This window comes from Lissotriton vulgaris, chromosome 7, assembly GCF_964263255.1.
Source record: "Lissotriton vulgaris chromosome 7, aLisVul1.2, whole genome shotgun sequence".
Taxonomy (NCBI): Eukaryota; Metazoa; Chordata; class Amphibia; order Caudata; family Salamandridae; genus Lissotriton; species Lissotriton vulgaris.
Window position 1 is genome coordinate 828,251,615 of NC_141695.1, and position 27,192 is coordinate 828,278,806.

The 27,192-nt window shown below is 47.4% G+C and overlaps 1 protein-coding gene across 1 annotated transcript in view; it reads left to right on the top strand.

Annotated features, from left to right (window-relative positions):
• MRPL12 (mitochondrial ribosomal protein L12) overlaps nt 1-26,943 on the top strand; it is a 96,573-nt gene extending 69,630 nt beyond the window's left edge. The window contains exon 5 of the mRNA XM_086931127.1: nt 26,525-26,943. Coding sequence (XP_086787253.1) covers nt 26,525-26,641 — 117 coding nt within the window. The 3' untranslated portion in view covers nt 26,642-26,943. The remainder of the gene's footprint in view (nt 1-26,524) is intronic.
• Nucleotides 26,944-27,192: the final 249 nt, after the last annotated feature.

Below are 27,192 nucleotides of genomic sequence, written 5' to 3' on the forward strand. Positions count from 1 at the left end.
AACTCATCTTCGCCATTTGTACTTCGAATTCGACCAGGATTGGTCGGATATGTTGTACTCTAGGTTGCAAAAGAATGACCGTGGCAAAGGTGGGAGATGGAGAACACACTCTTTCAGTTCTTCTTGAGATGTAATGCAAAATTTCCATGGTTGGGCTATTGCTAAATGTGTAATCTTTGTCAGACGAGCACCAACGATACTCTTGTTCTGTCTGCAATTTCTTCAAGAACAGTAAGTCAAGTGAGTACAAAAGAGTTGCACTTGTTAACAGGACCTGTTTCAGAAACAGAGCCAACAGTTGTACTGAGGGCAACAGTCACCCGAACACCGGCAAACAACCTCCTACACCAGTGTACACCACCTTCTTCCACCGAAAGATCGCAGACCTCCACGACCGCTTCGACACTTAGTCACCGACGACAGACACAGACACCCCCAACTCAACACCCACCAAACACACCAACCTCCTGCTCTCCTAGAAGCACGTTAACAATGAAGACACCATCAAAATCATGCACACCATCCACTCCGGCTCCCCTTCCGACCCCTGCCCCCACCACATCTTCAACAAAGCAAGCTCCATCATCGCACCCCAACTCCGAAAGATCATCAACAGCTCTTTCGAGACAGCCACCTTTCCAGAGAGCTAGAAACACGCCGAGATCAGTGCCCTTCTCGAGAAACCTAAAGCGGACCCAAAGGACCTCAAGAACTTTCGACCCATCTCCCTGCTCCCGTTCCCGGCAAAAGTCATTGAGAAGACCAACATCCTGCACCCCTCCCAATCCGGCTTCCGCAGCAACAACAGCACCGAAACCGCCCTCATCGCCGCAACCGACAACATCAGGAGCCTGTTGGACAATAGTGAAACCGCGGCCCTCATCCACCTCGACCTCTCGACGGCCTTCAACACCGTCTGCCACTACACCCTACGCACATGCCTCCACGACGCAGGGATCTGCGACAAAACCCTGAAGTGGTCACCTCCTTCCTCACCAGCAGAACCGAGAGAGTCCACCTAACCCCCTTCCGATCCGAAGCCTCCACAATCACCTGCGGCGTACCCCCAAGGATCATCCCTCAGCCCGATCCTTTTCAACATCTACATGGCACCACTGGCCAACATCGTCCAAGCGCACCGCCTCAACATCATCTTGTATGCCGACGACACCCAGCTGATCCTCTCCCTCACCAAGGACCCAGCCACCGCCAAATCCAACCTCCACGAGGGAATTAAGGCCGTCGCAGAGTGGATGAAGACCAGCCGTCTGAAATTGAACTCTGACGAGACGGAGGTCCTTATCCTCAGCTCCATCCCCTCCGCATGGGACGACTCCTGGTGGCCGGCCACGTTGGGAGCTGCCCCGACACCCTCCAACCACGCACGCATCCTGGGTTTCATCCTGGACTCAACGCTCTCCATGACCCAGCAAGTCAACGCTGTCTCCTCCTCCTGCTTCAACACCCTCTGCATGCTCCGCAAGATCCTACTGATGGATCCCCACCGAAACCAGAAGGACGGTCACCCAAGCCCGCGTCCGCAGCAGGCTGGACTACTACAACGCCCTCTACGCGGGAACCACAGACAAACTCCAGAAAAGACTCCCAACGCATACAAAATGCCTAAGCACGCCTCATCCTCGGAATCCCTCGGCACAACCACGTCACCGCCCACCTGAGAGACCTGCACTGGCTCCCGGTCAACAAGAGGATCACCTTCAAGCTCCTCATCCATGCCCACAAAGCACTCTACAACGCCGGACCAGCATACCTCAACTAACGACTCGCCTTCTACACCCCGAACCGCCAGCTTTGCTCCGCTGACCTCGCCACCATCCCACGCATCCGCCGAGCGACCACCGGCGGCAGATCCTTCTCCCACCTCGCTGCCAAGACATGGAACACTCTCCCCATCCACCTGCTACAGACCCAGGACCTGCTGACCTTCATACGACTTCTTAAGACATGGCTGTTTGATCAGTAGCTTTTGTTTCAGGAAAGTCCTCAAGCCAAGAGACTTAAGCTGAAAAAAACACCGGGCAAATCGGTGCACAGTCATTTCCCTCAGTGTCAAAACCAGCACCAAAGTCTGCTCTGAAGAAGCCTATACGCCAGGCTCGCTGTCTAGCAAAGCCCCTTGTGCTCCTAGACCTGCTGTATATTCCAGGTGTAAAACATGGGAGGTTCTACAACCACCGCACATTCTGGTCTGACTTCTACCACCCTAGGAGGCAGGTCCCACTCCCTTGAAGATTAGGAGGCTTGTCTGCCAGGCGGCAGTCTTAAAGGAACTTAAGGTATACCCCATGCGTAAAAGACGCAAACAATGAGGGCCTTCTCCGCCATAGTTTCATCCACCACACTCTCTAAAACTGCAGCCAGCTACAGAACTGTCTTGTAGCCCAAGGTCACCAACACCATAGTTCCCACAAAGGTCCCCATCACCACGGATATCGCCCACATATTCTGATTACAATAGTCAGGATGATGTCCAGAAACCATATGAGCATCTGCTGCTGCCCTCACATGAGGAGGATGACACATTGTAAGATCTTGGTACTGACCCTCAGGATGGCTCCAGCTTGGTGCCTTACCCTGTTAAACTCTCCCACTCCCATAACGACACTGCAGCATATCATGCCGTCATTCAACAGGCCGCTGCACAGCATTGAGTTAAACTCCACATGGTAGAGAAAGATGAGGAGGTTCCTGTAGTCTCAATCCAAAACTGAACGCACCGTCCAGTTCCTGCCCATGCATAGGTGTGTGGCAGAGAACTTCAGAGAACCAGTAAAGTCTAGGATCGTCACTCCTAGAATAGAAAAAGGGTACATTGCGGTCCCAGAGAACCCCATTTATATCAAAGGTCATGTGCCTCCTGACTCCGGTGCATATGACTAAGAAGAGAACATTTGCGCGGGGCAAGGCAATTCTGTGCCTCCAGGCAAGGAGAACTGGAAGATTTCTGCTACTGGGAAACGCATGCCTGTTTTGGCTGCAAAACAGTGGCATATTGCCATGTCAGTGGTTTTCATGTCAAGGTATGGTAGGTACCATTGGGAGGAGATGGAGCGGCTGGTAAAGCATCTTCTCTGGAAGTCTACAGGAAGCACAGTAGGGAGCTGGTGCAGTAGGACAAGAACATGAATAGCCCATTTGTCTTAGATGCAGCAGACCGTGCTTCCAGAGAAATCAATGCAAGCTCGGTCCTATGCAGGCATGCACGGCTCAGGGTATCTGGGTTCTCCCTCAAGTACAGCAACATCTCATAAATGTCCCCCATCATGGGAAACATTTGTTTGGCCTTCAGGTTGCTGGAGAAACTCAGTCTACAGATAACGCAAAGGCCTTAAAGATGCTTCAGACCCAGTGTGGAGTTTGCTGTCAAGTAAAAGGATGAGGTGCATAGACTACTATTCCACTGCTACACTCTGATTACCCTCTGCAGCAATTCTATCAGGAGACTTTGGGTAAGAAGTTTTTTAGAGGGGAGTAATCAGAGGCAACAATAGAGATTGCCCCAGTAGAGGTGCCTCCACTTCCCAGCAGTGACTTGCCAGTATTTCCCTTCGATCACATAGTACCTGTAGGGGGGAGGATTGGGTTATTACTTCCTTAATGGAAGGGAATAAACTCAGACAAGTAGGTCCTGACCATGGTCCTGCAGGTTACTGCTTACGCTTCTACACCATGAAATATACCACCACTGTGCCATGCAATCAACTTCAATCACCAGCGACTGCTGAGGAAGGGAATCCAAGCTCTCTCCAGCAAGGCAACCCTCAAACACCTATCCTCACATTAAATCGCCAACCTGGGCAAGGCAGCCATATTTCTTGGCACTTACAGGATGCCTGCAAACTCCTTATGCAGACATGATATGCTGCAAAATTGAAGTGTTTTGTACAATACTGATTTAATAAAAACACACATCCTACAAAGCTCTTGTGCAAGAAATAATTTGTGATCTCTTGCACCCTCACAAGGCAGGATTAGCATACACATGGCTTCACCTACAATTAACAGCAATTGCTGCTTATATTCAAAACGGAGAACACATTTATTTATTTATAAAGTTTTATATAGCGCGAACAAGATCCCAAAGGATATAAGAGCGCTTTACAAAAATGATGGAAGGAAGGACATAAAAGCAAAGGCAAATAAAACAGGATGAGAAATATAATAAACAAGTATATAGCAGGCTACACAGGAAGGCACACTATGCGGTAAGGAAGAACAGCATCAAATGTTGGTACAATGAATGTGGGATCACTAGCTAAAAGCAGGAGAAACCTAGTCCAATTATGGTAAAAATGTATTCATTAGGACTCTTTTGGCTTCCAGTTTGAAAGCAGCCGTTGAGGAGATTCTGCGAATTTCTGGTGGAAGAGTTCCATATCTTTGGAGCCGCACCGGAGAATGCTCCGTGACAAGTTCTCTTTTTGCTATGGATGAGTAGTTTCTGCTTCAAAATTCCCATCGCAAAGGCATTCATTCAGAACTTTAAGAAAGTAATTCCTCCGAAGGCGCCACCATTCTCTGAGTGGGACCTTAACTGGTGCTTATGCAGCTCTTGAGGCCACTGTATCAGCCACTTAACACTTGCGCAATGCATTACCTTCCTGTTAGTGATCACTTCCCTATGAAGAGTCCGTGACTTGCAGGCTCTTACTGTGGAAGAGCCTTCCATTTGATTTCATACGGTTAGAGTTTTACTTGAGACTAATACTTTTTTACTTCCCAAGGTGGTCGTCCCGTTCGTATCAACCAAACCATTGGGTTACCAAGTTTCATCCTGCTCCCAGACAGTGGCAGAAATAGACACACAATAGGCACATCACTTGAATGTTGCCCATCTAGACACCTTGTCCTATATTTCATGCTATCAGTATTTCAACTTTGAGAGATCTTCGACATCCTGAGTATTCCATGGCTTGCACACGTTTAAAGTGGTTTTATGCTTAAACATATGTTTTACCTCAGATTTCATTTCTGATTGGAAAAAGTATTATGATTTACACAGGTTGCTTTACAGCGTGAATATGTTCTGAATTCACATGGTGTGCATTATTCTACTAACTAATGGTTTTGAAATGTCCTTTTTTTTCTTGGGGGGTGGAGCTTAGAGCTGGGCGGGGTCACCTTGCTCACGTGTTGACCAGTGGGTGGCCCCCTAATCCCCATGACGTAGGAGGAACCCCCTATAGCTCCTGAGTGTGATCTCCATCTACGTTTTCTGCTGTTGCATATGGTAGCAAGGTCCACAGCTCCATGGCAAGCCCCGTAAAGCACCAAAAGAACTCCAAAGACCACCTCTGAAAACTAAAAGCTTTTCTATGGGCTCTGACCACTTGGTTGGAAGATGAGCACCAGTTGTGTGGTATTGGTGGTAGGAATCCGGCTCGTGCCTTGAAGGGATAGAGAACACATTCTGTTAAATGTTCCCCAATTGCCACCAGGGTGTCGTGCTGAAAGACACACCCTATATGTGCAATTTGTGCTTATTTAAAGACCACCAGACAGAGGGGTGTTGAGCGTGTGCTGAGTTCCTTCCCCAAACCTTTAAGGTAAGGGAGAAGCAAAGGTTGTCACATTATGCCATGGCACAATTAAGACAGTCCCAAAAGTCGCTTAAGGACTGTAGACTGTCCATTGTGGAGAAAATTGGAGAAGACATAGAAGTTGCCCATAGAACAATAAAGAATTGACACAATCAAAGTCATGGGGGCGGGGGGGGCTGAGAACACATACAAGGGGGGTGGAACCAGACAGCTGAAAAAACTGAATTGTTACTGGACAGAGACATTTGTGTTTGAAATCCTCGAAAACCACCACATCAGCGAAACAAAAGGTAGTCCAATTCAGAGTCTTAAGACTACCATTGGTTCCAAACAAAGGACTGGTGAGTGTACTCCATCTTAACCTGGCTCCACGTTGAAAGGTGTTCAAGACAGGGTGAAGGACTAGGAGCCGATTGACTCTTTCAACTACAAAAAGCAGAGAGACGACAGTTGATTCTGAAACAAAGAGGAAAACACATTGACAAATCCCTCAAGGGAATGCGAATCCCACAAAAACCAGCAAGGAAAACAGAGAGGTACACCAATAGGAAGAGTTTGAACCCCCTCCAATACCTTAACCCCAGGAGCAGGAGAAGTTATAGGAACTTCTTTAGAAACCGAATGCTGGCGCAAAAAAAGGATCTAGAAGGATGAAATTATCTGGACACACTCACCAGAAGAAGGATTTATATCATATCCTTTTAGGCCTTACATGAGATGACCTCTCAATGAGCTAAGCTTTCCTCAATAGGTCAGTGGACACCTATGTAGTCCAATTGGAAGATAAGCAGGCAGAATAATGATTCCAACTCAAAATGTTATTACCAGCACAGAATAATAAATTGTGTCCATGCTACCCAGTAGTATTTATCAGGGAAAGGAAGCTTTTAGGCAGAATGATTCCTCCCACCCAAGACCAGTTGTATATTCAAAGCAGTATATTGGCAGAATTGTGTCCGGTGCAAGATAAAGGTTCAACGCTCCTTCCTCCACAGGTCCTTTCCCAGACAAGGAGAGCAAAAGAATTAATAAGGTGGGCAAAAAAACGCGCACATTGGAAATTCACCTGTTCTCCTTCAGGTGGTATGGCCACCAACAATGCGAGGAAATAGAAGAACTGATACAGCACCTCCCAGATCTGTATAACAAAACTTCAAAAGGCTCCTGCAGGAAGGCAAAACACTAACTAATACACATCTCAAATCTGCCTTGGTTGCTGCAGAAACTGCAGGCATATGTGCATGGGCATCACACTCTGGAGCATGCCTTGATCTGAGTGTCGGGCTTATGTAGGTGGTGCAAGCCTCCATAATTAACATGCCCTTCACATGAGAAAACTTGCTTGGGTTGGCCATGGACGAGTCACTTTAACAAATGAAGAAGGACAATGACACTGCTAAGACCATGGGCACCTTGAAATTGAGGAGACTTTTTAAAGAGCTAAAGCCCTCACAAGTAGTCCAGCTGACAGAAAATATTTCTGCGCCAGTTAACCGCAGATACAGATGGTACACCAACCATGACCCTAGGTTCTGCCACACCATGACACTACCAACAATATCAAAGGCAGCCCTTTTGAGAGAAGGCTAGAGTTCAGACCCCAAAAGGTTAAGCATCAACCTCCAAATGTCTAAAGCAGGAACTTCACAAATAGCTCCAGCAGAGGAGTGAAGTAAAATCAGCCCAACAAATAGGTACTAAATGTAATACAATACAGATATTGCAAATTGCAAAGCACGCACAACGAGGGAAAATGGGGGGCAGAAAATCGAGCACAACGAGGGAACGGGGGTGGCAGAAAAGCACGCACAACGAGGGAACGGGGGGCAGAAAAGCACGCACAACGAGGGAACGGGGGGCAGAAAAGCAAGCTCAACGAGGGAACAGGGGGGCAGAAAAGCACGCACAACGAGGGAACGGGGGGGGGGCAGAAAAGCACGCATAACGAGGGAACGGGGGGCAGTAAAGCAAGCACGACGAGGGAACGGGGGGCAGTAAAGCAAGCACGCCGAGGGAACGGGGGGCAGTAAAGCAAGCACGCCGAGGGAACAGGGGGGGCAGAAAAGCACGCACGACGAGGGAACGGGGGGGGACAGAAAAGCACGCACAACGAGGGAACAGGGGGGGCAGAAAAGCACGCACAATGAGGGAACGGGGGGCAGAAAAGCACGCACAACGAGGGAACAGGGGGGCAGAAAAGCACGCACAACGAGGGAACGGGCGGGGGAAGAAAAGCACGCACAACAAGTGAACGGGGGACAGAAAAATACGCACAACGAGGGAACAGGGGGGCAGAAAAGCACGCACAACGAGGGAACGGGCGGGGGGAAGAAAAGCACGCACAACAAGTGAACGGGGGGCAGTAAAGCATGCACTACGAGGGAACGGGGACAGTAAAGCATGCACTACGAGGGAACGGGGACAGTAAAGCATGCACTACGAGGGAACGGGGGCAGTAAAGCAAGCACGACGAGGGAACGGGGGGCAGAAAAGCACGCACGAGGGAACAGGGGGCAGAAAAGCAAGCACGAGGGAACAGGGGGCAGAAAAGCAAGCACAACGAGGGAACAGGGGTTGGCAGAAAAGCACGCACAACGAGGGAACGGGGGACAGAAAAGCAAGCACAAAGAGGGAACAGGGGGGCAGAAAAGCCCTCACAACGAGGGAACAGGGCAAAGTGTTATTTAACAATTCTGGGAGCACACACAGGACACACCCCTCACCCCAGAGTCTGACTATGACCGGCAATATACCTGGGGATTGAAATAAGTGACCCACATTAGCCATGAGATATCTAAAAAAAGTTCCCGACATTTACAAATCGGGCAGTATTGAACTTATAAAGACACTATGTAGGTGTTTTTGTTTTTCAAGGCATGTGTGCAGCTAATGTTTGATGTAGCTTTGGGGAAATCAACAGTAAAAACTGGCCCATGATGCCATAAAACAATCTCACAAACAAGGCAAAAAATGTATACCACGCTTAAAACCTACCGAGTGCTGTAGAAAGGAGGTAGACGGACAGAGCCGCTCTAAAAACTGCCAAGTTCAGTGCGAGAAAAGTACAGGCACTGTGCTCCTCTAAAAAAAAACGCCAAGTGGATTGCGAGAAAAGTACAGGCACTGTGCACCTCTAAAAACCACCAAGTGCAGTGCGAGGTATGTACACAGAGGGTACCCCTCTAAAAAACGCTAAGTGCAGTGCAAGGGATGTACACTGATTGCACCCCTCTTAAAAACGACAAGTGCAGTCCAAGGGAGGAACACGGACTTCCTAAAACCCCAAAGTGCAGTGCAAGTGAACTGCATGTTTACATCATGGTGCAGAAAACAATACCTCGATCATGGCTGCAGATTGCTGCACACTTAGTGCCGAAATTATTCCCGCTCTGACACTAACGTTACATTTTAAAAATCGTTGTTTTGCAATGTCTGTATTCATTGAAACAGCTGCGTCTTGTTTTCAGATGACCGTGCTCGCTCGTGTCACTTTAGGGATGTGAAATGGCGCTAGTGTACCAGGCCTTTGTCATTCACAGTGCGAGGGACCCTACTCAAAGTAACCCTGTCTTGACAGACTTGTGCTCTATGCCTTCTTTTAAGGGTACGCATGAATAGACCAGGAGAGCTACACAATGTGAGAAGTCTGGGTGCAAGCACGCCCGGGAACAGCCGCAACCCATCTCGAGCCCCCCTGGTTACCTCCAGTTTACCCAGTATTTGAAATGGGAAAATAGAAGTGCATGTATCATGTACCGGACAGCCTGCTTGTTTCAGATAAATGCTGGTACTCTCCAATGTAAAGTATTACTTCACTTTGGGAAGTGCAGGTGCTCTCCGTCTCGAAATAAAAAAGTGACTGTACTTTTACGTACCGGCCCCTTTAAACCAATGAGTTTAACTTGGAGACGCGCTCCACTTGCTAAGCACACGGGGCTCGTGCGCCATCAAATGGTGTCACCCACGAGGGGGCGGAAGTGGGTGCCAAGACGAAAGTTTAGCAATAGTTCCGACTGCTTCCTCACGCTCCTCTGAACGCCAATCACGGCGGCACTGCTCATTAACCAAGTCCAATTGCTTCCTGGACTAATGAAAAGTAAACAGTGGGAGCCTGCTCCGGACAAACTATTGGCCGGTCTGTTGGAGCATGAGAACTGAAGGCGCGCGTGCTCGTATCCACGTTTCAATGAAAATAATGTACCGCAATAACACGTTATTTTGGGCAAGCCTAATGATAAACACAGATTTAGACCTAGTTATCACCATAGTAGGAGGTAATGGACTGGTGAGTTATGCTATGCATGCGGTTAGCTGTAACATATAGTCACTGGCCTGCGATGAATTATTCACCCACTGCCTTTGTTGGCGGAAGCTGTCAGGAACCATCGGGAGGGCAGCCTGCCAATCACCCCCCCGGCCGCGCATCTCTTTCCATGACTGCACAGCAGCTCATGGGGGAGGAGGGTCAGCCCGTCATGTAGCGCTCGTGCAGCACGCCTGCACGCTGCGGAACCTCCAGAGGAGCAGACGCCGACTCGGCCCGACATTTACTGGAAGAGCACAATAACGGGGTGATGATTTCACTACCAAAGAATAGATGGCCACATTTCGATTTGTTTTTTTAAAGAGAATAACATTCTCAAAGACAACAGAATTCCACGGAAGTACCCACCTCAGAGCAACATGACTCCCCACCACAGCTCTCCCCTTGCCAGAAACCCGGATGGAACAGACCGTGGAGCAGAAAATCAACTGAGGGGGGGTGTGGGGGGGAGAGCGCAACTCAGGCTGTGAGACGGTGCAGCATGGAACAGCAAAGCACACCATCTTTCTCCAAGGTCCTGCAAAAATGGATCTCCAAAACGCCCCCGTCATTTTCGGATTCGGGCGTGTTTTCTTTCTCTTCTCTTCCCATTGGCTGGAAGGTAAAATTCCAGCTAATGGGAAGAGAAGAGAAAGAAAAGAGAAATAAACGTAAAAGGAACCCCCCCCCCCCCCCCCCCCCCCGAATCCCGGCTTAAACGGAGTGACGCCCCTCTCCTCCAATAGCTGGCCTCCGTTTAGGAAGCCAGACAATGGAGAAGAGGGGCGGGTTCATGTCCCACTCTGTAAAACATAAGATCTCCCCAGCGAGACTGCGCAAGCGTAGCCTTCGCTAGGCGGAGACCTAAAAACTAAGTAGAGACGCAAACACTGTTGTAGTGTTTAGCATTCTGGTAATACCAAGGCTGTTTAGGAAAGAAGTGATTCAGACTCTAATCACGTTCCTCTCTGTGTAAGACTTCGAGAGCAACAGCATAAGTAAAGTATTTCCCAGGGAATATGTAAAGGAGCACACATGCTTGAATATACCGAGATGACTGATAGGAAGACATAGCCACACGTGGGATCCAAATCCCAATAATCATCTGAGTGCCAATATTAAATAGCTCAAATTTTACCTATTCAGTGTTGGCTTTAAGTCTCCAGTTGATGTTGTGGTAAGAGACTACACTCCTTATCAAAAATCTCACAATTTAGCAGAGTTAACAGATTAAAATACGAAAGCAATAATAATTGAGTTATAGATTTAAAAAAATGGGTTTATTACAGAATTGTAAATACAATTCGGTACAGAGAAAAATACACGAATTGCCATGAAGGCTCACATACATAAATACAAAGTCATAAGTTTAAGAAAAATTCTAATTAAACAAATCTTTGCTAAACCCAAGAACCAAAATCAAAGAAAACTGACAGCATACCAAAAGAAAATCTAAGAACAAATGGACAGTCTCCTGAATAAAATAGAACAAAATCCCCAAAAGCCAACAGTGTCTCGATACCCAAGAGCTTTTATACGCAATTAAAATAAGCTCTTAATAGATTCTGCAAATTCAGCATGGTATGGTTATGGTGGCATTCACAAAGCTTCATTCACATTTACACACTTCCTAATGCAGCCGTGCATCCTCAGACCTTTGATGTCATTCACTTGCTATTTCATGAAAACGAAGAGGAGTGATTTGCAGCGGGACACTTATTGGGAACTGGGAAGGGCGGGAGCAAGACTAGCAGAAAACACAAGAATTGCTTCATTTTAAAATAATGTCTCAACCAAAAATGTGGCATAACTCTTCCCTGTATTAATTATGCTCCCAAATGTTTTAGCATATTGTTTCAAGTGAAATTTAATTAGTTCAACGGCCACGACTCCGTGTCAATTTTCACACGATATTTACACATTTTCTAAAAAAAAAAGCTACTTTACACACAAGTGGGAAAACGTGCTCACAATCACGGCTACGCGAGCATACCGTTCCTCTTCCAAGAATGGTGCTACTTGCTATACGCAAATATCACATGCCATTTAGCCACCAAAATAAAATGTAACCCTGTTGTAACCGCTGGATATCTGTCTTTTCCGCATTCCACGGGATGTTATCAGGCTGATCGATCTCATGCACTGATCTGAAACAAATAATCTAGAAAGTTGAATTTAGGAGTCATTGTAGTTGTACAGTCTGATTGCTGACATGCCCCCTACTTTCTTTTTCTAATCAAAACTTTAGGCCATTCCATTTCCTACCCCTAGATGGCAGCATAATGCAAAGACATTTCGGTATATAATATCGCAAGATCCCAAGCGAGTATTTCTAAATCATAAGATCCTCGTCATTTGATCGCTCCTAATGTGTTAAATAAATAAGTGCAGGGGAAATGTTTTACTGCGGAACCCACTACCAAATGTTCGGGTTGCCGAACACCAATGCTACCTAGTCTTGGTTCTCTCGCTCGCCTCTTCCGCCTCCCACTCCGCGCTTGTTGTTCGAGTCACTCTGAAGGTTATTTTTGAGACCTGCGTTCTCTGTTTGTCGCCGTTTTCCTTTATCCTCCTCCTTTTACTCTTGTCCGCCTTTCTCTCTCTTGCTTTGGTTCGAAGTCTGGTGATGAAAAATAGGTCCTGGTGCCCAGATAAGGGCGCTGCTCCCATTGCCACTAACGGACCCGCGGCATCTCTTAGCATCATTTCTGCTAGTCTAGCAGGATCCAGGAAGACTCTAAAACAAAATTTTAAAACACATCAATACCAAAATCCTTTCTAATCAAAGTATTTGAATAAATGTGTTTAATGAGAATTTAACATAGTCTGGACAGGGAAAATGGGGTACCTCTATAACCCTCCCATCCCTACAGCCCCCACAACTCCAGGAATTAACTTGTGTTCTATTTTTCGTTTTGCGAAACAAGATCCCTGACCACGCTGGTCCTTGGTTTTAGTCAAAACGGGAGAAGACCCTATACTCATTTAGCAACATTTTCTTCAGTTTCAGTTGCTTTTATTTGCAGTTTTATACAGCGCGAACTCGACCCGAAGGTATCGGAGCGCTTTACAGGAGCACCAGTTGCTCTACAGACGGACACTTTGATTCTTTGTTAGGCACGGGGAAATTAAGTCATTTTGCCCAGAATCCCAGGATGTTGAGCGTCCCTGCCGAGACTCGAACCCGGTTCCTCAGCTTCGAGGTATACACTCTAGCCGTTAGCGCGCATCCTTTGTTGTTCCAACTCGCTTTTATTGCTTTTTTCCAAACTTATACGAAGTGGGGGAGGAAGATGAATAAGAAAGAGCATGAAATATTTCTTTCTACTTGACTCACCCCCATGATGTGGAGAGCTGTGATCATAGCCACACCTTGATGGCCAGCCGCTTGTTCCTTACCTTGCTCAGATATCCTCAAGGCGTTCTTCGGGTTTGCAGGTACCTGACCATCGACTTCTAGTTGTGTGTTACCTCACTTACCAGCACTGAAGTATTCTTCAAATACAAACATGAGCCCTAGGATTGGTGTCAACGTTGATATTGGAACACGTGGATTCCCTATTCCGAGGGCTTCAGTGTTGAGCGATTCTTCCAGCTCGAGCCATACATATGTGTGGGAGAGACCTTCAGCATTACAAGTCTAGGAGCCACCTACCATTCTTCCATTTTTCGGTTCTAGAAAATATTTTGACACGTGATTTTAGGAGGGGACCTTTATACTCCTGATAGGCCTATGTCCTAAGGCAATGTTTCCCGAACTGTGGGTCGCGACCCACTGGTGGATCACAAGCGAATTTCTTGTGGGTCGCAAAAATAAAACCCTTTTTTTGTAATCCTGATGTGTGCTGGATAAAGAGATTTTAATAAGATCAAAACAAATCAAGATGCTTACTTGGTGATGCACAAATGAGAAATATTCATAGAATACAGATTTTCAAACATAATCATTTGTGTGGTCTATAGTTTTATTAGTAAAATTATTTGTGTGCATATTTAGGGCCATTTCAATGGAAAATGTGCTATCCGTAATGGACAATGAGCTTCCAATCCAGGCTTTAGTTGCATTAACCCTTTCCGTGCTCGTGACAGAACCGTTCCGTCACGAGCCTCGGGTGGGCTGTACTGGTGATGGAACGGTTCCGTCACGGCCCGCTTGCCGCACCTGCGCGGCGCGAATTCCGCACCGGCGCTGACGTTCTAAAGAGCGGGCGGGGCCGTGACGGAACCGTTCCGTCACAAGCACAGCCCACCCGAGGGCCGTTACAGAGCGGTTCCGTCATGAGTACGGGAGCGCCGTACGGCCCCGCCTCCCCCTTAGCACTGCGGCGGAATAGCCGCCGCAGATAAGGGGTTAAAAAATCGCCTGCCTCATGTGCATCAAAGGTAGGTGGGTCGCAAAAGTTTGTTGTTCTAAGAAGTGGGTAGTGGTTCTAAAAATGTTGGGAACCCCTGCCCTAAAGTTTTCCACACATTGCCCATTCTCTGGAAGCATGTGTTGATTATTTCTAAAATAGGTCAAATAAGGAATCTATAAGCTCAACTAAGAAAGAGGACTCCTCCGCCTGTTCAAAATCAAACTTTTATATTTTGTTTGAGTCTTTAATTGTATTCTTCTGGTGCAGACACATCTGAGACAGTGGGAAGATCTGTCTCATTGTGTCTGTCTGATCTGTCGGTGAGCCTTACTAAACCATTTCCTCCTGATAACCTGAACTGTCCTTCAGTGATAGCAGGGAAGGTGGCGGAGTTGTAAATATACCTGCTACCAGTCCGAGTTCAAGAGGAAGTATAAAGGCCCACCAGAGAATCCGTTTTTCCTTGAAGACCAGGAACCTGCGGATTCAGTAATTGTGTCTTCTACAATGCGAATGGGGCTTTTCAGCGGGGCTGTCTGAGAGGGACATCAAAAGGCTATGCCGCCTGGGCAAGAAAGCATGTGCTATAAGTTCTTTGGCCTTACAACGTCTACTGCCTTTCTGGAATGTTGCAATGGCTTTCTTCAGGATACAATGGATGTAAATAAATTACACAAAGAGAGGTATTCACCTTTCACAATGTGGGTGCTGGTGAACACGACGCCTGGAGGCTGAAATACCTATTAGTTTGGATGATTATATGATGTTAGTTTTTTGTTTTTTTTTAGGAAACCATGAGAATTCGACTCTACTACAATGGAATGAAAGAGATTCTTAAAAAATTGCGTATAATAGCTTAACTGGAAAGCAAATGATTGGTATAACACGCATGTAACGGGTAGGGGATGGCAGAAGTAATTTTGATCTCCGAATGAACTGGTGGACGACATCAAGTGGAAGTGGTCAATCAGAAACATTGTGGCTATTGTAGGACATGTTCTATGTAAATATTGAAAACCTAAAGGTATTCATTATTTGCTGGAATTATTTGCTGTTCTGGATAACTGGTTGGACAGTCTCATGAGGAAGAGTAGATAATTACCAAAAGTGTGTCATAATCAAACCAAAATGTGTGAAGAAAACATATGAAATTCTCTATGGGATACTAATATGGACCAATGCAGTGAACATTGGAAGGATTAACATTGATTAATTTGTTTAATGGATTATTGAAACTATTGTTTGAACAACGTAGAAAATGTTTACATAAGATCTCTTTGCGTGCCCTTAATGCAGGTTGTGGTTCAGGGACTGTGTGACACACCCAACAAACTACCGACACTTGTGGTAAACTTTGATCGTTGCCAGAGCTTTTCTAGTTATACTGTAACCTAATGTCTACTCATCGACCTGGACAACCTAGGAGCAGCAAACACTTCAGTCACCAATTGGCCATTCTTCTGTAAGTGCTGTAAAAGGTGAACAAGCAGACGTCCTTGAGTGTCTTGTTCCACACGAAAGCAACCTCACTTCTCACATAATAAAAAAGGAATTGTGGCTTGGTGACTTGAAGTTTCTAATCAGACAAAATCCCTCCTTCCTAAGATCATTCACAAATGCCACGTGTGTTTTCTGACTTTGTTTTCTTCTGGAACTTGCTCGTTGTGCGCCGTGGACAATATCGACGTATACACTGCAGCAGTCAAACCAATTACAGGCCTTGGTAAAGCACCCTGCCTGACACTATGAAAGAGCACAAACCTCAAAGAACCTCAGCCCTAAATGACTCGGAGGTACTCCAGAGGTAGCTTTAACTGGCTGTCCCTAAAAACAAAATCGGCCGTTCTCGGGTCTAGGGGAGCTCCTTCTAACAAGTTGTAATCTTTGCTCCTGAACCCCAGGAGATGGGTACAACTGGGAGTGTAGGAAAAGCCTATGACCTCCTCTTTGGGCCCATAGGTAGCAAGGGTGAGATGTCTAGGCTTACTCATGGAGCTAATAAAGTCTTAGAAACTCAGATATGCTTGACACATGAATGATAAACAATTTGGTTTTCTGGATTGTGCTACGCCAGTAGGCGCATATGTGATAGCTTTACAACTAGTTATGCTTCTACCCAATGAGAGGTCAGTGTATCTTCTCAAAAGCAGTCGCAGCCTGAACGTAGCACGTTTTAAAATATGGCACAGAGCATGTGAGTTGAAATCCTAAATGAGGCACAGGTGTAGCATGTCTGGTCGGTGCATACATCTTAGCAGTGTCAGTGAGCTTATCTTGGTGTTCCATGTCAAGCGTGTGGCATTGCAGGCGACTCTAGTGTAACTTAATGGTTGCAAAGCTGGTTGTTTAGTCCTAGTTGTCAGCCCAGTCAACAAAGGGGTAGGAGGGAGGGTTGCCAGAATTGGCCGTTTGTATCTGGGACAATGGAGCGAATATTGTAGGAGCCATTGGCTTATGGGAAAGTTGGTCATATTCTGCTGTGATGCACCCGTCGGGTCTGCACAAATAGGGCATTACAGTCTTGCAAGTGGGGGCCAGGTTGGTGGTGGTAGTTCCTCATCACATAAAGCGCAAGGAGCTGCGGAATAGGAAGAGCACCTGGGGCAATTCTCCAAAAGTTACAGAATTTCTCTGGATGTTCTTTAGCTCTTCACTCACTCCTGTCAATGATGTGCACAAAACAGTGGGTGGCTTACATACAAATGATTTAGAGGGGTTTGGTGAAGCTTTCCTTCGGGGTGTAGCCTGACCTCTGGCAGGATCCTCATTTTTAGGTCATGCGTGAGACCGCACATGCGCTGCCGCTGTGAGATCTATTGTACTATTTTTTTTTTTTAAACATCGAAAAAGGGCCTAGAGATCACCCCTTTCTTACCATCGGTTGGCTTCTTCCTCAGACTCACTTCTTTTGTTTTTATTAGCCAGCAGCTGGTTTCATTTTGCCAGTCCCTCCAGATGGCTCAGAGGGCTTTGGGGGGGATTTTGGTTTAACCTCTTCAGATTCGCCTCACTCGGAGACCACAGTTAGCATTCGCCTCTTTGTCACATTTACTTATTTGTCAGTTGTTTTATTCATCATCTAAAACTCAGTGATTTCAAAAGGTTTATATTTAACATCTACCCAACCCTAAAATCACTCTTACTTCTCTTTACCTCTATCCACTCCGAACACTAAATGCAGCCTTATCGCCTGTTACCTCAACCCCCCCCCCCACGAGCCCTCACCTCCCTTTACTGCCAAGCACCTCAAACCCTAAATTCAGCCTTTACCTCTACTCACTCCAACTCTAAAATCACCCTTGCCTCCCTTTACCGCTACCTATCCCTGACCAATAAATGACTCTTAACCTCCCTTTACCCACCCGCAAGTCACCCTCACCTCCCTCTACCTACACCCACTCCGAACCTTCAACTCACCTGTACCTCACTTTACCTCTACCCACCCCGAACCCTGGAGTCACCCTCACCTCCCTTTACTGAGCCCATAACTCTCAAGTCAGCTTCACATTCCCTCCACCCACCGATGAACTCTCAAGTCACCCTCACCTTTCTTTACCCACTACCGAACCCTCAAGTCATCCTCCCCTCCATTTATCCTCACATGAACACTCAAGTCACCCTGAACTCCCTTTACCTGTACTCAGCTTGAACCCTTAAGTCACCTGAACCTCTTTTACCTCTACTCATCCTGAACCCTCAAGGTGGCTGCACCTACCTTTACTTCGAGCCACCCAAACCCTCAAGTCACATGCTCCTCCCTTTACTTCTACCTACTCCTGAGCCATCAAGTCACTTTTACCTCTACCCACCCATAAACCTTCAAGTCACCCTCACCTCCCTTTACTTTTACCGAACCCATAGGCCTAAATTCACCCTCACCTCACCTCTAACCACCACCAAATCCTCAACTCCCTTTACCTCTGCCCACCCATGAACCCTCAAGTCACCCTCACCTCCCTTTACGTCTACTCACCCATAAACCCTCAAGTTACCCTCACCATTCTTTGTCTACTCACTCACGAGCCTTCGAATCACACTCCTCCTATTTCCTCTACCCACTCCTGAAACCTAAATCACCCTCAACTCCCTTTACCTCTATCCACCCCCAAACTCTCAAGTCACCTTCTTCTCCCTTTACCCAACCATGAACCCTCAAGTCACCCTTTACCACTACGCTACTCCCTTAGAAGTAGTTCTAATGTTTTGCCCTGAACTACGCCCTCAGGGCAACTCTATCTGCAAATCAAAATTACAGCTTTTAACCCCTTCCTAAAAATACTTGGGGACTTTATACCTATCCCCAAAATATTCCAGGACTGGAGTTAGAATAGTAAATAAGCCTCCTTGAATATTTGGAGGAAAGTTGGTCTTTCCCCAAATATTCCAAGACTGGAATAAGACTGGGAAATTTGACATTTCAGTGTTTGCCACAATCACTGTTGCCATGAGGGCGCAGTTCAAGGCAAGACACACAAACGTGCTGGCTTCACGTCCTTTTCATGTGTTTGTCCCTATCCAGGAGCATGTCCCAAGTACTGCTTCTCTTCCCCAGTGTACCTACACTGCTTTCTGTTTTCAGAGGTACTTATTTTCCTTTTACTTGCACCCCCTTATTGCTTGCCCTGCTGTGTTGCTTGCCCTATCCTATCACGCCAGAAAAAAGCAACCAAAAGTCCCACCTATAGGTTTCAAGATGCTACAAAGGTGCAGACTGTGCTGTGCTCTCTTTTCTGCATGGCCTAGGCACTTTCTTCATGTAGGGCCAACACTGAGAACTTCTGCTTGCATAACAGAAAATGTAACCGTTTATTTAATTTTTTAGCGAAGGCAGACTATAATCCCATGCTAAGAAAACTGGTCACTCCTCTGCATGATCATTGTTAGCCGTGTCCTGCCGCTTTTTTCTCCTCTAACTTTCAGCCAGGCTGCTGTACACATAGCTAAAAGAAATTGGCAAAGCATATAGTTCTCCTATAGGCGAGACCTATTGGCTTTGCCAATACTTGTTCAGATAGCAGGTCCTTGAATCGTGGCTCAAAACAGCTGAGCCTTTGCGGTTCCTGACAGAAGCAGGACTGGTTGTAAGCATGCAGGGTAATCACCCTTTGCGTTTAGGTCCAAGCAATAGTCCTTAAATTTATCCTTGACTCTTATAGGAAGTTACCAACCGAGGCCTTACCGGGTTCAAACTTTTCCCCTGTACTGGTGCACAGAGTTTCATGGAATTCAAGAGATAAACTTGCAAGCCAATTTGTGCTCAGAAGGTCAGCCTTTATCCAGTTACTAGCAATTCTTACAAGGCCAGCTAGCCACTCTGATCCTGTGCATCACTTGAAAATTATGAATAGTCTAATTTGACGGTACTCAAAGTACGGTCCGCGGGCCACTTGCAGCCCGCCAGGCCATTCGACCCCCATGGAAATCAGAAGGGCCAGAATAGTCACCATTTCTGCCTGTTGTAAATCTTCTGGGGCCGCATTTGCCGGAAAGAGCATGAACGGGACATGCGCTAACAACCAGTGTCTCGCATGTTCACCTGTAGCCCCCCCCCCCCCCCCCGCCCTTACCTGCGTCTCTGGCGTCACTTTCTCACCCTGCCATTGAGTGCATAGGCTGTGCTGCCTGTACGTGATGCTAACAGACAGTGTGTCTTCTTTAATCTCTCAATTGCTGCTGCTAATACAGAGCTGTCTTTGTAGTTACATTTATGTTTTTAAGGCCCTCGGTTAAGGTTTCAGCTGAACCTGGACTTTTCTTCCTCGTGTTATCAGAGGAGGCCCCCTGGTGTAAATAGAATAAATAAAATACGGATCCAGCAATGTCCTCACATGGATCCGTGGGCTGCGCCTAGCCTTTTGTTTTATGGGATGGCTTCACTTTAGATACATGGTATGCTACAGGCTCTCTGTTCACAGCAGTGGTGCTACTGAAAGTTTACAGATGGAATTGGGGGAGATGCAGTTTATACACAAAGTTATATGCCTCAGAAGCAGCCCAGCAGGATAATTATGTATAAATCACAGCTTCCCCACTTTATTAAATTGTGCGATTCTGAGTGAAACCTTTGTGTCTGTGTGGCGGACAATATTTCTAACATTTATTACAGGCAATTCTGCTTGCTTTTTGCATTACTTAAGTTAGTGTAATAATTTATAGTCATCCAACACTACCTGTTTGAGTCGTGGCATAGAAGATGCATCATGTCTTTTATGATGCAGAATTAAACAGCAAATCTTTATTCGTGTTGGCACTGTTGGAGAACGAAGCAGCATCTGTAAGGCCTACACAAATAACATGACATATTTGTCCTTCACTGGGAACCAAACACCCTAGGGCATCGCCTGACTCTCGGAGGGTACCGCTGCAGAGCAGTCGGAGGCTTACTCAAGGGAGGTGGTGTGGGCTAGTAATCGCCATTTGTAGTTGCGCAAAAATAACAATAATTGATTGTCCAGTCTGTACTTTGCTTTATAAAAGTAAGAGTATTAAACACACACACTACTCAATACTATACACTAATTTACAAATATACATAAGTTGATCAAATTACTTTGTGAAATTGCATAACTTCTCCACCCCTCCCGCAGGGGGGTGGGGTCTTGTACCACCACTCCCATGTATGCACATCATCTTGCCCCTCCAATGCAATTAGTTGAACATAACCTGGAGCGAGGGCCCTGCGCGCTGGAACCATCCCAGTGGCGTCCCCCCCATTACCTCATCAAGCATTAAACAGGGGTACACCTGCCTTGGTGACACATGACCCTGACTGAGCATCTCCTACTGACCATAAAGTATGCACCTCTACATCTTAAGGGCTAACAGTCTGGGGTCTTCACCTAAGTGCAGCAGCAATAATACATGTTTATGCACACTTTAGAATGACAGTAATCCTCACATTTGGATATCATTAAAAATGCATTGCAATTACAGCCCCTAAAGGCATCAAAGAAGATCACAGGATTATGCATATAAAGCCAGACACCCTAGTAGGAATGTCTGATAACATAATCCCACTTTGCTTATGACATCACGTTACACCAGTACTACACTTTACTCATGTGACCTTCAGTCCCTTTAAAGGAAATAACCATTAGTAAAAACATTTCAGGTGCAATTACACCTCTTAACCTGCAGAGGATGCCTTCTTCCAAACCTTCCCCCTCAGCCCTTCACTCCTTAACGCAATTATGCAAACACCCTCAGTTGAAGAACAAAGTTCCAGCCCAGAAGGTGAAAATTGTTGGCCGAGCCCTTGAGGGGTTATTCCTTTGAAATACTTAGGAAACTTTGGGTGATGTATCTCTTCGTGCAGGGGGGAAACTGCGCTTCTCCAGCAGCTCCCCCCAGCACCTTTTCACCATTGAGAGTGACCCACCTCCTCTGGGGAACCACCAAGGATGAAAACAGCAGGTTTCCAAATGCCTGGCAAGGCATTATGGGGCGATTGTGCTCCTTCTCTTGAATAATCGATGAGCGGCTCTCCCGCTGCGCCGGGGAGAGCCGCGCTGGTGGTACTGTCGGCTTTGCCGCATCTTCCTGCTTCGGTGGGGGGCCCGGTCCCACCGGGACCCCCAGGTGTTGGTTGGCGGCTCGGGGAGCCCACCCCCGGCTGTTCCTTCGGTTTTATGGGGCCCGGTCCCACCAGTGCCCCTGGCACCTTCCTCGATCTTCTGGGGGTCCTGGTTCCACCCGGGGCCCCTGCAAGCACATTCGATGGAGGGCAGCCTGGGGAGCCCACCCCCGGCGGCTGCCCCTGCCGGCTCCCCACCCAGCCAGCACTCCTGTGCTGCCACGGGAGCCGGCTCCGGTCCTCCGGTCTGCCCGCTCCAGCGGGTCCTCCTGGACCACAGGGGAGTGCGACGGCACTCCCCGCCTGTTCCTGCACATCAGGGCCCGCGGATGGGGCCCAGGGCCATTTTCATGGGGAGCGCGACAGCGCTCCCCGGCCTCCGTCTTAGGTGGGGGCCAGGGTGGGCTCCTGGCCCCCCTGCAGGGCACCTTCACGGGGAGCGCGACAGTGCTCCCTGGCTTTACTTCTTCTTGGGGGCAGCCCCCGGGACCTGACCCTCCCCGGGGGCATCTGAGACCGGCGGCGGAGCCCCACGCGCTTCGTCGTCTATCTTCTTAGGGGTCAAAGGTCGCCTACCTTCCGGGGGCCATATCTCAGCCCCTGGGGTTCCGATCTGCCCCATTTTTGCGTTTTCGCCCAGCCACTGGGAGCACTCTCCTACACCCTCCGGGTCTCCAAGAGGGTGCATTCTGCAGTGAGCGATCTTCACTTGCTCCCTGCGCCTCTCTTCTCCGTGCGCAGAGGCCCCTGCTTCTGCGCACCGGTCCTGGGCTCTTCTTCTGGTGCTGTTAGGGGCCTCGGGGGCAGTCAGGGGTGTCCTCCTTCCAACTGCCTATTGCCCGGCTCCAACACCTTCTGCCTCAGCAGACCACACCCCAGAGAGAGCTTCTCTTCCTGTGCAAGTACTTTTAAAAAATTTGAGTAGGGGGCTGGCAGGAAGTCTGTGTGTCCTATCAAACAGCGACACATCACTTCCCTGCCCCTGCTCCCTCCTTCTTGTCCAGCCTCTGGGTTGGTTCAAAATGGCCTCGTCCAGTGTCTCTAGCCACATGGCCTCTGAAACTCAACTCCTTCCTTCCTGCCTCCACTGTGGTTCAGCTTGGTGCTTGGCACCCAGCAACATCAGTTGATGGATTGGCTTGTACTCCACCTATCTTTTCTCCTTGGAGGGAAAGCCTTTGCTCTGGGAAGAAAGGTCATTAATCTAACTTGCCAGGGCCAGACCCCAGCAAGGGACTCGGAAAATATGGCATTTCTGGACGACCCAAAAGCAGTACAAATATGACTTTGGACTCTGCAGAATACTTATTTTCACATCCGCTACACATGACTTTAATGCGTGTCTGGAATCTGTAGGCCTCTTTGAAGTTACTCTAGCCATGGGTTCCACCTCCCCATAAGGGAATAATGAAGTGAAAAACACAGTAAAACACACTGACTTTCCGTGGCATGTTTCCTTCCAGTGTATAAAGCCTATTCCATATCACCACCCAACTCTGCATAGGTCCTGCCACACCATTCAGTCTGTAGCTGCTCCTGGACTTCGCACGCTAAGAATCTCCCCTGCGCAGCCCCAACACGTGTGCACACGCATGCGTCTGCATGTAACCAGCACAGTGCCCCCTACTCCAGCTGCTGCGCAGCGGCCTAGTCAAGCCAGGGGGACACCAGTAAAATCTCCATGCAGTCTCCTTCATTAGGAGTTCACTGTGGGTGAGTCTCAGATTATGAGGCTCCCCCACAGTAAAAGCTCAACACTTAGGTGCACAAAAAGCGAAAAATCCGGCCGGCCCCTAGCGTCAGAACCACCATCTAATAGGCACGCATTAGGTAGAGTCAGAGCTGAGGGGACAGGGGCACAGTGTGTATATAAAGATGGATGGGCAGGAGCAGAACGAAAGAGGAGAAGAGTAAGAGGCAGAGAAAGGAAAAACAGGGACTGGCAGACTCTGTATGAGTAAAGCATAAAAGCAGAATGAGACGCACAGTGAGGAAGTATGGAAAGGTTGTGAATATGAGCGCAGAGGATGGGTATTGCAGGTTATGAGTAGTGTTAGAATATGGCAGCCTGCTGTCACTGATGCTTGTATTGCCTGAGGTTACACATGTGTGTTAAGTTTCATGAGCTTAGGTTTGCACAGTGGGCTGGACAGAGGACAGGAAACCTACCTCTGTTAATGCCCTTTGGAGGAACGCTTCAGATTTTGCTGGATGATCTTGGGGCTTGGTACTGTAAACTCTCAATAGGGACATTAAGGGTTGTTCGGAGCGACTTAAGAGACATAGGGGTATGAATTGTGTTTTCTGAGAGACAAATGAAGGGTGTGTCCAAGTGTTTTCGCAACTGACAGCCTAAGAGCAGGGAACTAGGTGCCTGTCAAAACAAGGCAAAGATGTAAAACTATGGTCAGAAACACAAAGAGCCCATTAAAAATGAAAATATTGACCGTATCTATTCAGGGTACATACATACTTATATCACATTTGGAAATACAGCCTGGTCTAGTAATATTTTGAAAAGGGGGCGATTTTTTTTTTTTTTTTTAACCCAGTAGTCCTGCCTCCAGTGACCACTCCCACCAACCACGCCCTATTGCCAGGCCCATCTGTGTGGCCCTCGGCAACAAACCAGACTGCAATTTTGGCCCCTGAAAAAAGTTTGTGAGTACCCATGGTGTAATCCGATCTAAGTGAGTCTTTCCCATTGTACAGGCCAGTCCCTTGTTTCAGAAGAGCTGCCCGATCTATCCATCCCCTTTGCAAGAGTCACAGGTGATATTGGTTCCCATGATCCCCCGCAATCATTTCCTATGCTACTTTCAGAAAATGCAGCGGCTATATGCTATCACAAATATGATAAGACAAAGGAAATTAAAACCAAAAAACACTAACTCAGTACCAGTGGCGCTGTGTTCCGTTGCACCCCAGACCTGGCAGTGGTCTCCCTATGCAGGGTTTACCGGTGTGCCCCCCCCAGACCTTTTCTTTACTTCAAGACCATGTCTGAATATTTATACATTGGGTATGGGCCAAAGCCAACCAGAACTTTTTGTCAAAATTTGAATGCAACTTGCACACAAAAAAACGTATTAAAAACAGACTTTTTACATCTATTAAAATGGATTAGAAAAACGGTTCCTTCAACATTTATAAGTAATTCTTTCAAAACTTGGACACATTTGAGAATGCCCTAACGACGGTGCCACAGGTGACTGTTTTCTCCAACCTCACTCCCATCATTTGGCCAAGGAAAATGAGGCATGGTCCGGTAGTGGTATGCCGAGGATCATGCAGTTTAGTTGAGCTTAAACGCTGGTATTTGATCCCACAAATTGTTATTACATGTTCTACTTTAGCCACTGATTAGATGTCTTTCTCATTTCTTCTTAAAATGAAAACCTGCCTTCTGCCCCTCCTGCTCCTTACATGCTTTACTACGTCTTCGTTAAAAAAAAATGAATGTCTGTCCTTATGTATTGTAACTGGTGCTCATGTAAAGGGCTACCAAAGGGGATGATGGACGGAGTGCTTGAGCAAATCAAACACTCACCCCCAGTCAACTGATCTGGGTTTAATCCATCACCATTCTTGAGCTCACTCCACCACCCCGGTTCAGACATGGCCATATGAAAATCAGTCTGACCCTGTGCCTCATGGGAAGAGTCCAGCCTGAACTGCCAAGCCATGTCTTCCCTGGACCGGAAACAAGCATCATGGGACCGGTTTGGGGTTCATAACAGTCACAGCCAGGCTATCTTCAATCCAGTGGCAAAGTGAGCAAGATACCCACGTCTGGGCATACCCTGCCAACTTAGGGCGAACAAAGCGATACCAAAGGGGATGATGGACGGTGCGCTTGAGCAAATCATACACTCACCCCCAGTCAACTGATCTGGGTTTAATCCATCATCATTCTTTAGCTCACTCCACTATCCCCAGTTCAGACATGGCCATATGCAAATCAGTCTGATCCTGTGCCTCATGGGAACAGTCCAGCCCGAACTGCCAAGCCATGTTTTTCTGGACCGGAAACAAGCATCTTGAAACCGGTTTCGGGTTAATAACCCTCATCAGCCAGGCTATCTTGAATCCAGTGGCAAAGTGAGCAAGGGACCAACGTCTGGGCATACCCTGCTAACTTCGTAGAGTGTTCCAGTACGAAGGATCAAGTATGTGCTTTATAAAACTGCAACCATTTTTTTAAAAACAGATTGCAGTGCTCTGGCTACCCAACATGGCGGTTTCATCAGCTGTCGGAGACAGAAAGTAAGCTAGCAAGGATGTGGTGGTACAGCATCTGCTGCACGTAACTGAGGGTGGCAGGGGCACATCTATCCTGACACTGCCCTGGGGTCTTGAAGGCAGAAGTAAGGCAGCAAAGCAAATGAGGGTATAGAGAGTTATTTACTTTCATGCTGTTTATTCATTTCTTTTTTAGCAGTTTTTATTTAGTGCAGACTTGGCCAAAGGCATTTCCTAACAGGAAGGCCACACCTCTGTTCCCAGCAGCAGCCGATAACATAGCATGCAATCTTCTGTTTATGTAATGGCGGCGCGCGTGCAGCAGATTACCCACATGCACCGCGTGCTGGAGATTATCTCCCTGATTGGAGAGGATGAATGCCCGCGCGCTGTCCTGAATGTCGAGCCTGATGTTTGTGGCGGGAGGAGGGGTACGGAGCCCAGGGTAAAATGATGTACTTAAAGCTGACCGCTCTGCGTTGCCTTGCAGGCCAAGAAGCTGGTGGAGTCGCTCCCGCAGGAGATCAAGGCCAACGTTTCGAAAGAAGAAGCCGAGAAGGTGAAGGCTGCGCTGGAGGCCGCAGGGGGGAAGGTCTTGCTGGAGTAGAGCGGACTATCTGTTACCGGACATTATGCCGGCATGGACTCTGCCCGCTGCCCCCTCACGAGAGGGACTGGCCGCAGCAAGGGTGTTTGAGCACTGAAGCCGTGATTTTGAGTCCTTTTGGGCTGCTAATCTGTCTGGGCACCGGGCCAGGTCTCCCCACGCGAAGACAACGGAAGTGGCTGTGTACAGGAGCTGCAGTCCTGGGATGAGGGTGCGGGCTATATCATATCACAGAATCTGTGTTTTCTGGTGGTCTTTGCCACTCAAAAATATAAAAACAACATTTGTATACTGTCTAATAAGCAAGTTAGTCTTTATTTACTGCGTGTGCATAGTGTACACAACTTGCATTTGTATTTTTGTGTGTGGTTGGTTTATTAACTGCAGTAGTGTTCTGGTTATTACTGATGATCCGAGTGTCTTTTTTTTCCTGTTGATGTGCTCCATTTCACAGAAACATAACAAGTTCATGCTTTTTTTTATGCACTTGGGCCAACCTGATGCACACCAGAGATGTCTTCGTCTGACTATTGCTTGCGCTTCCTCCTACT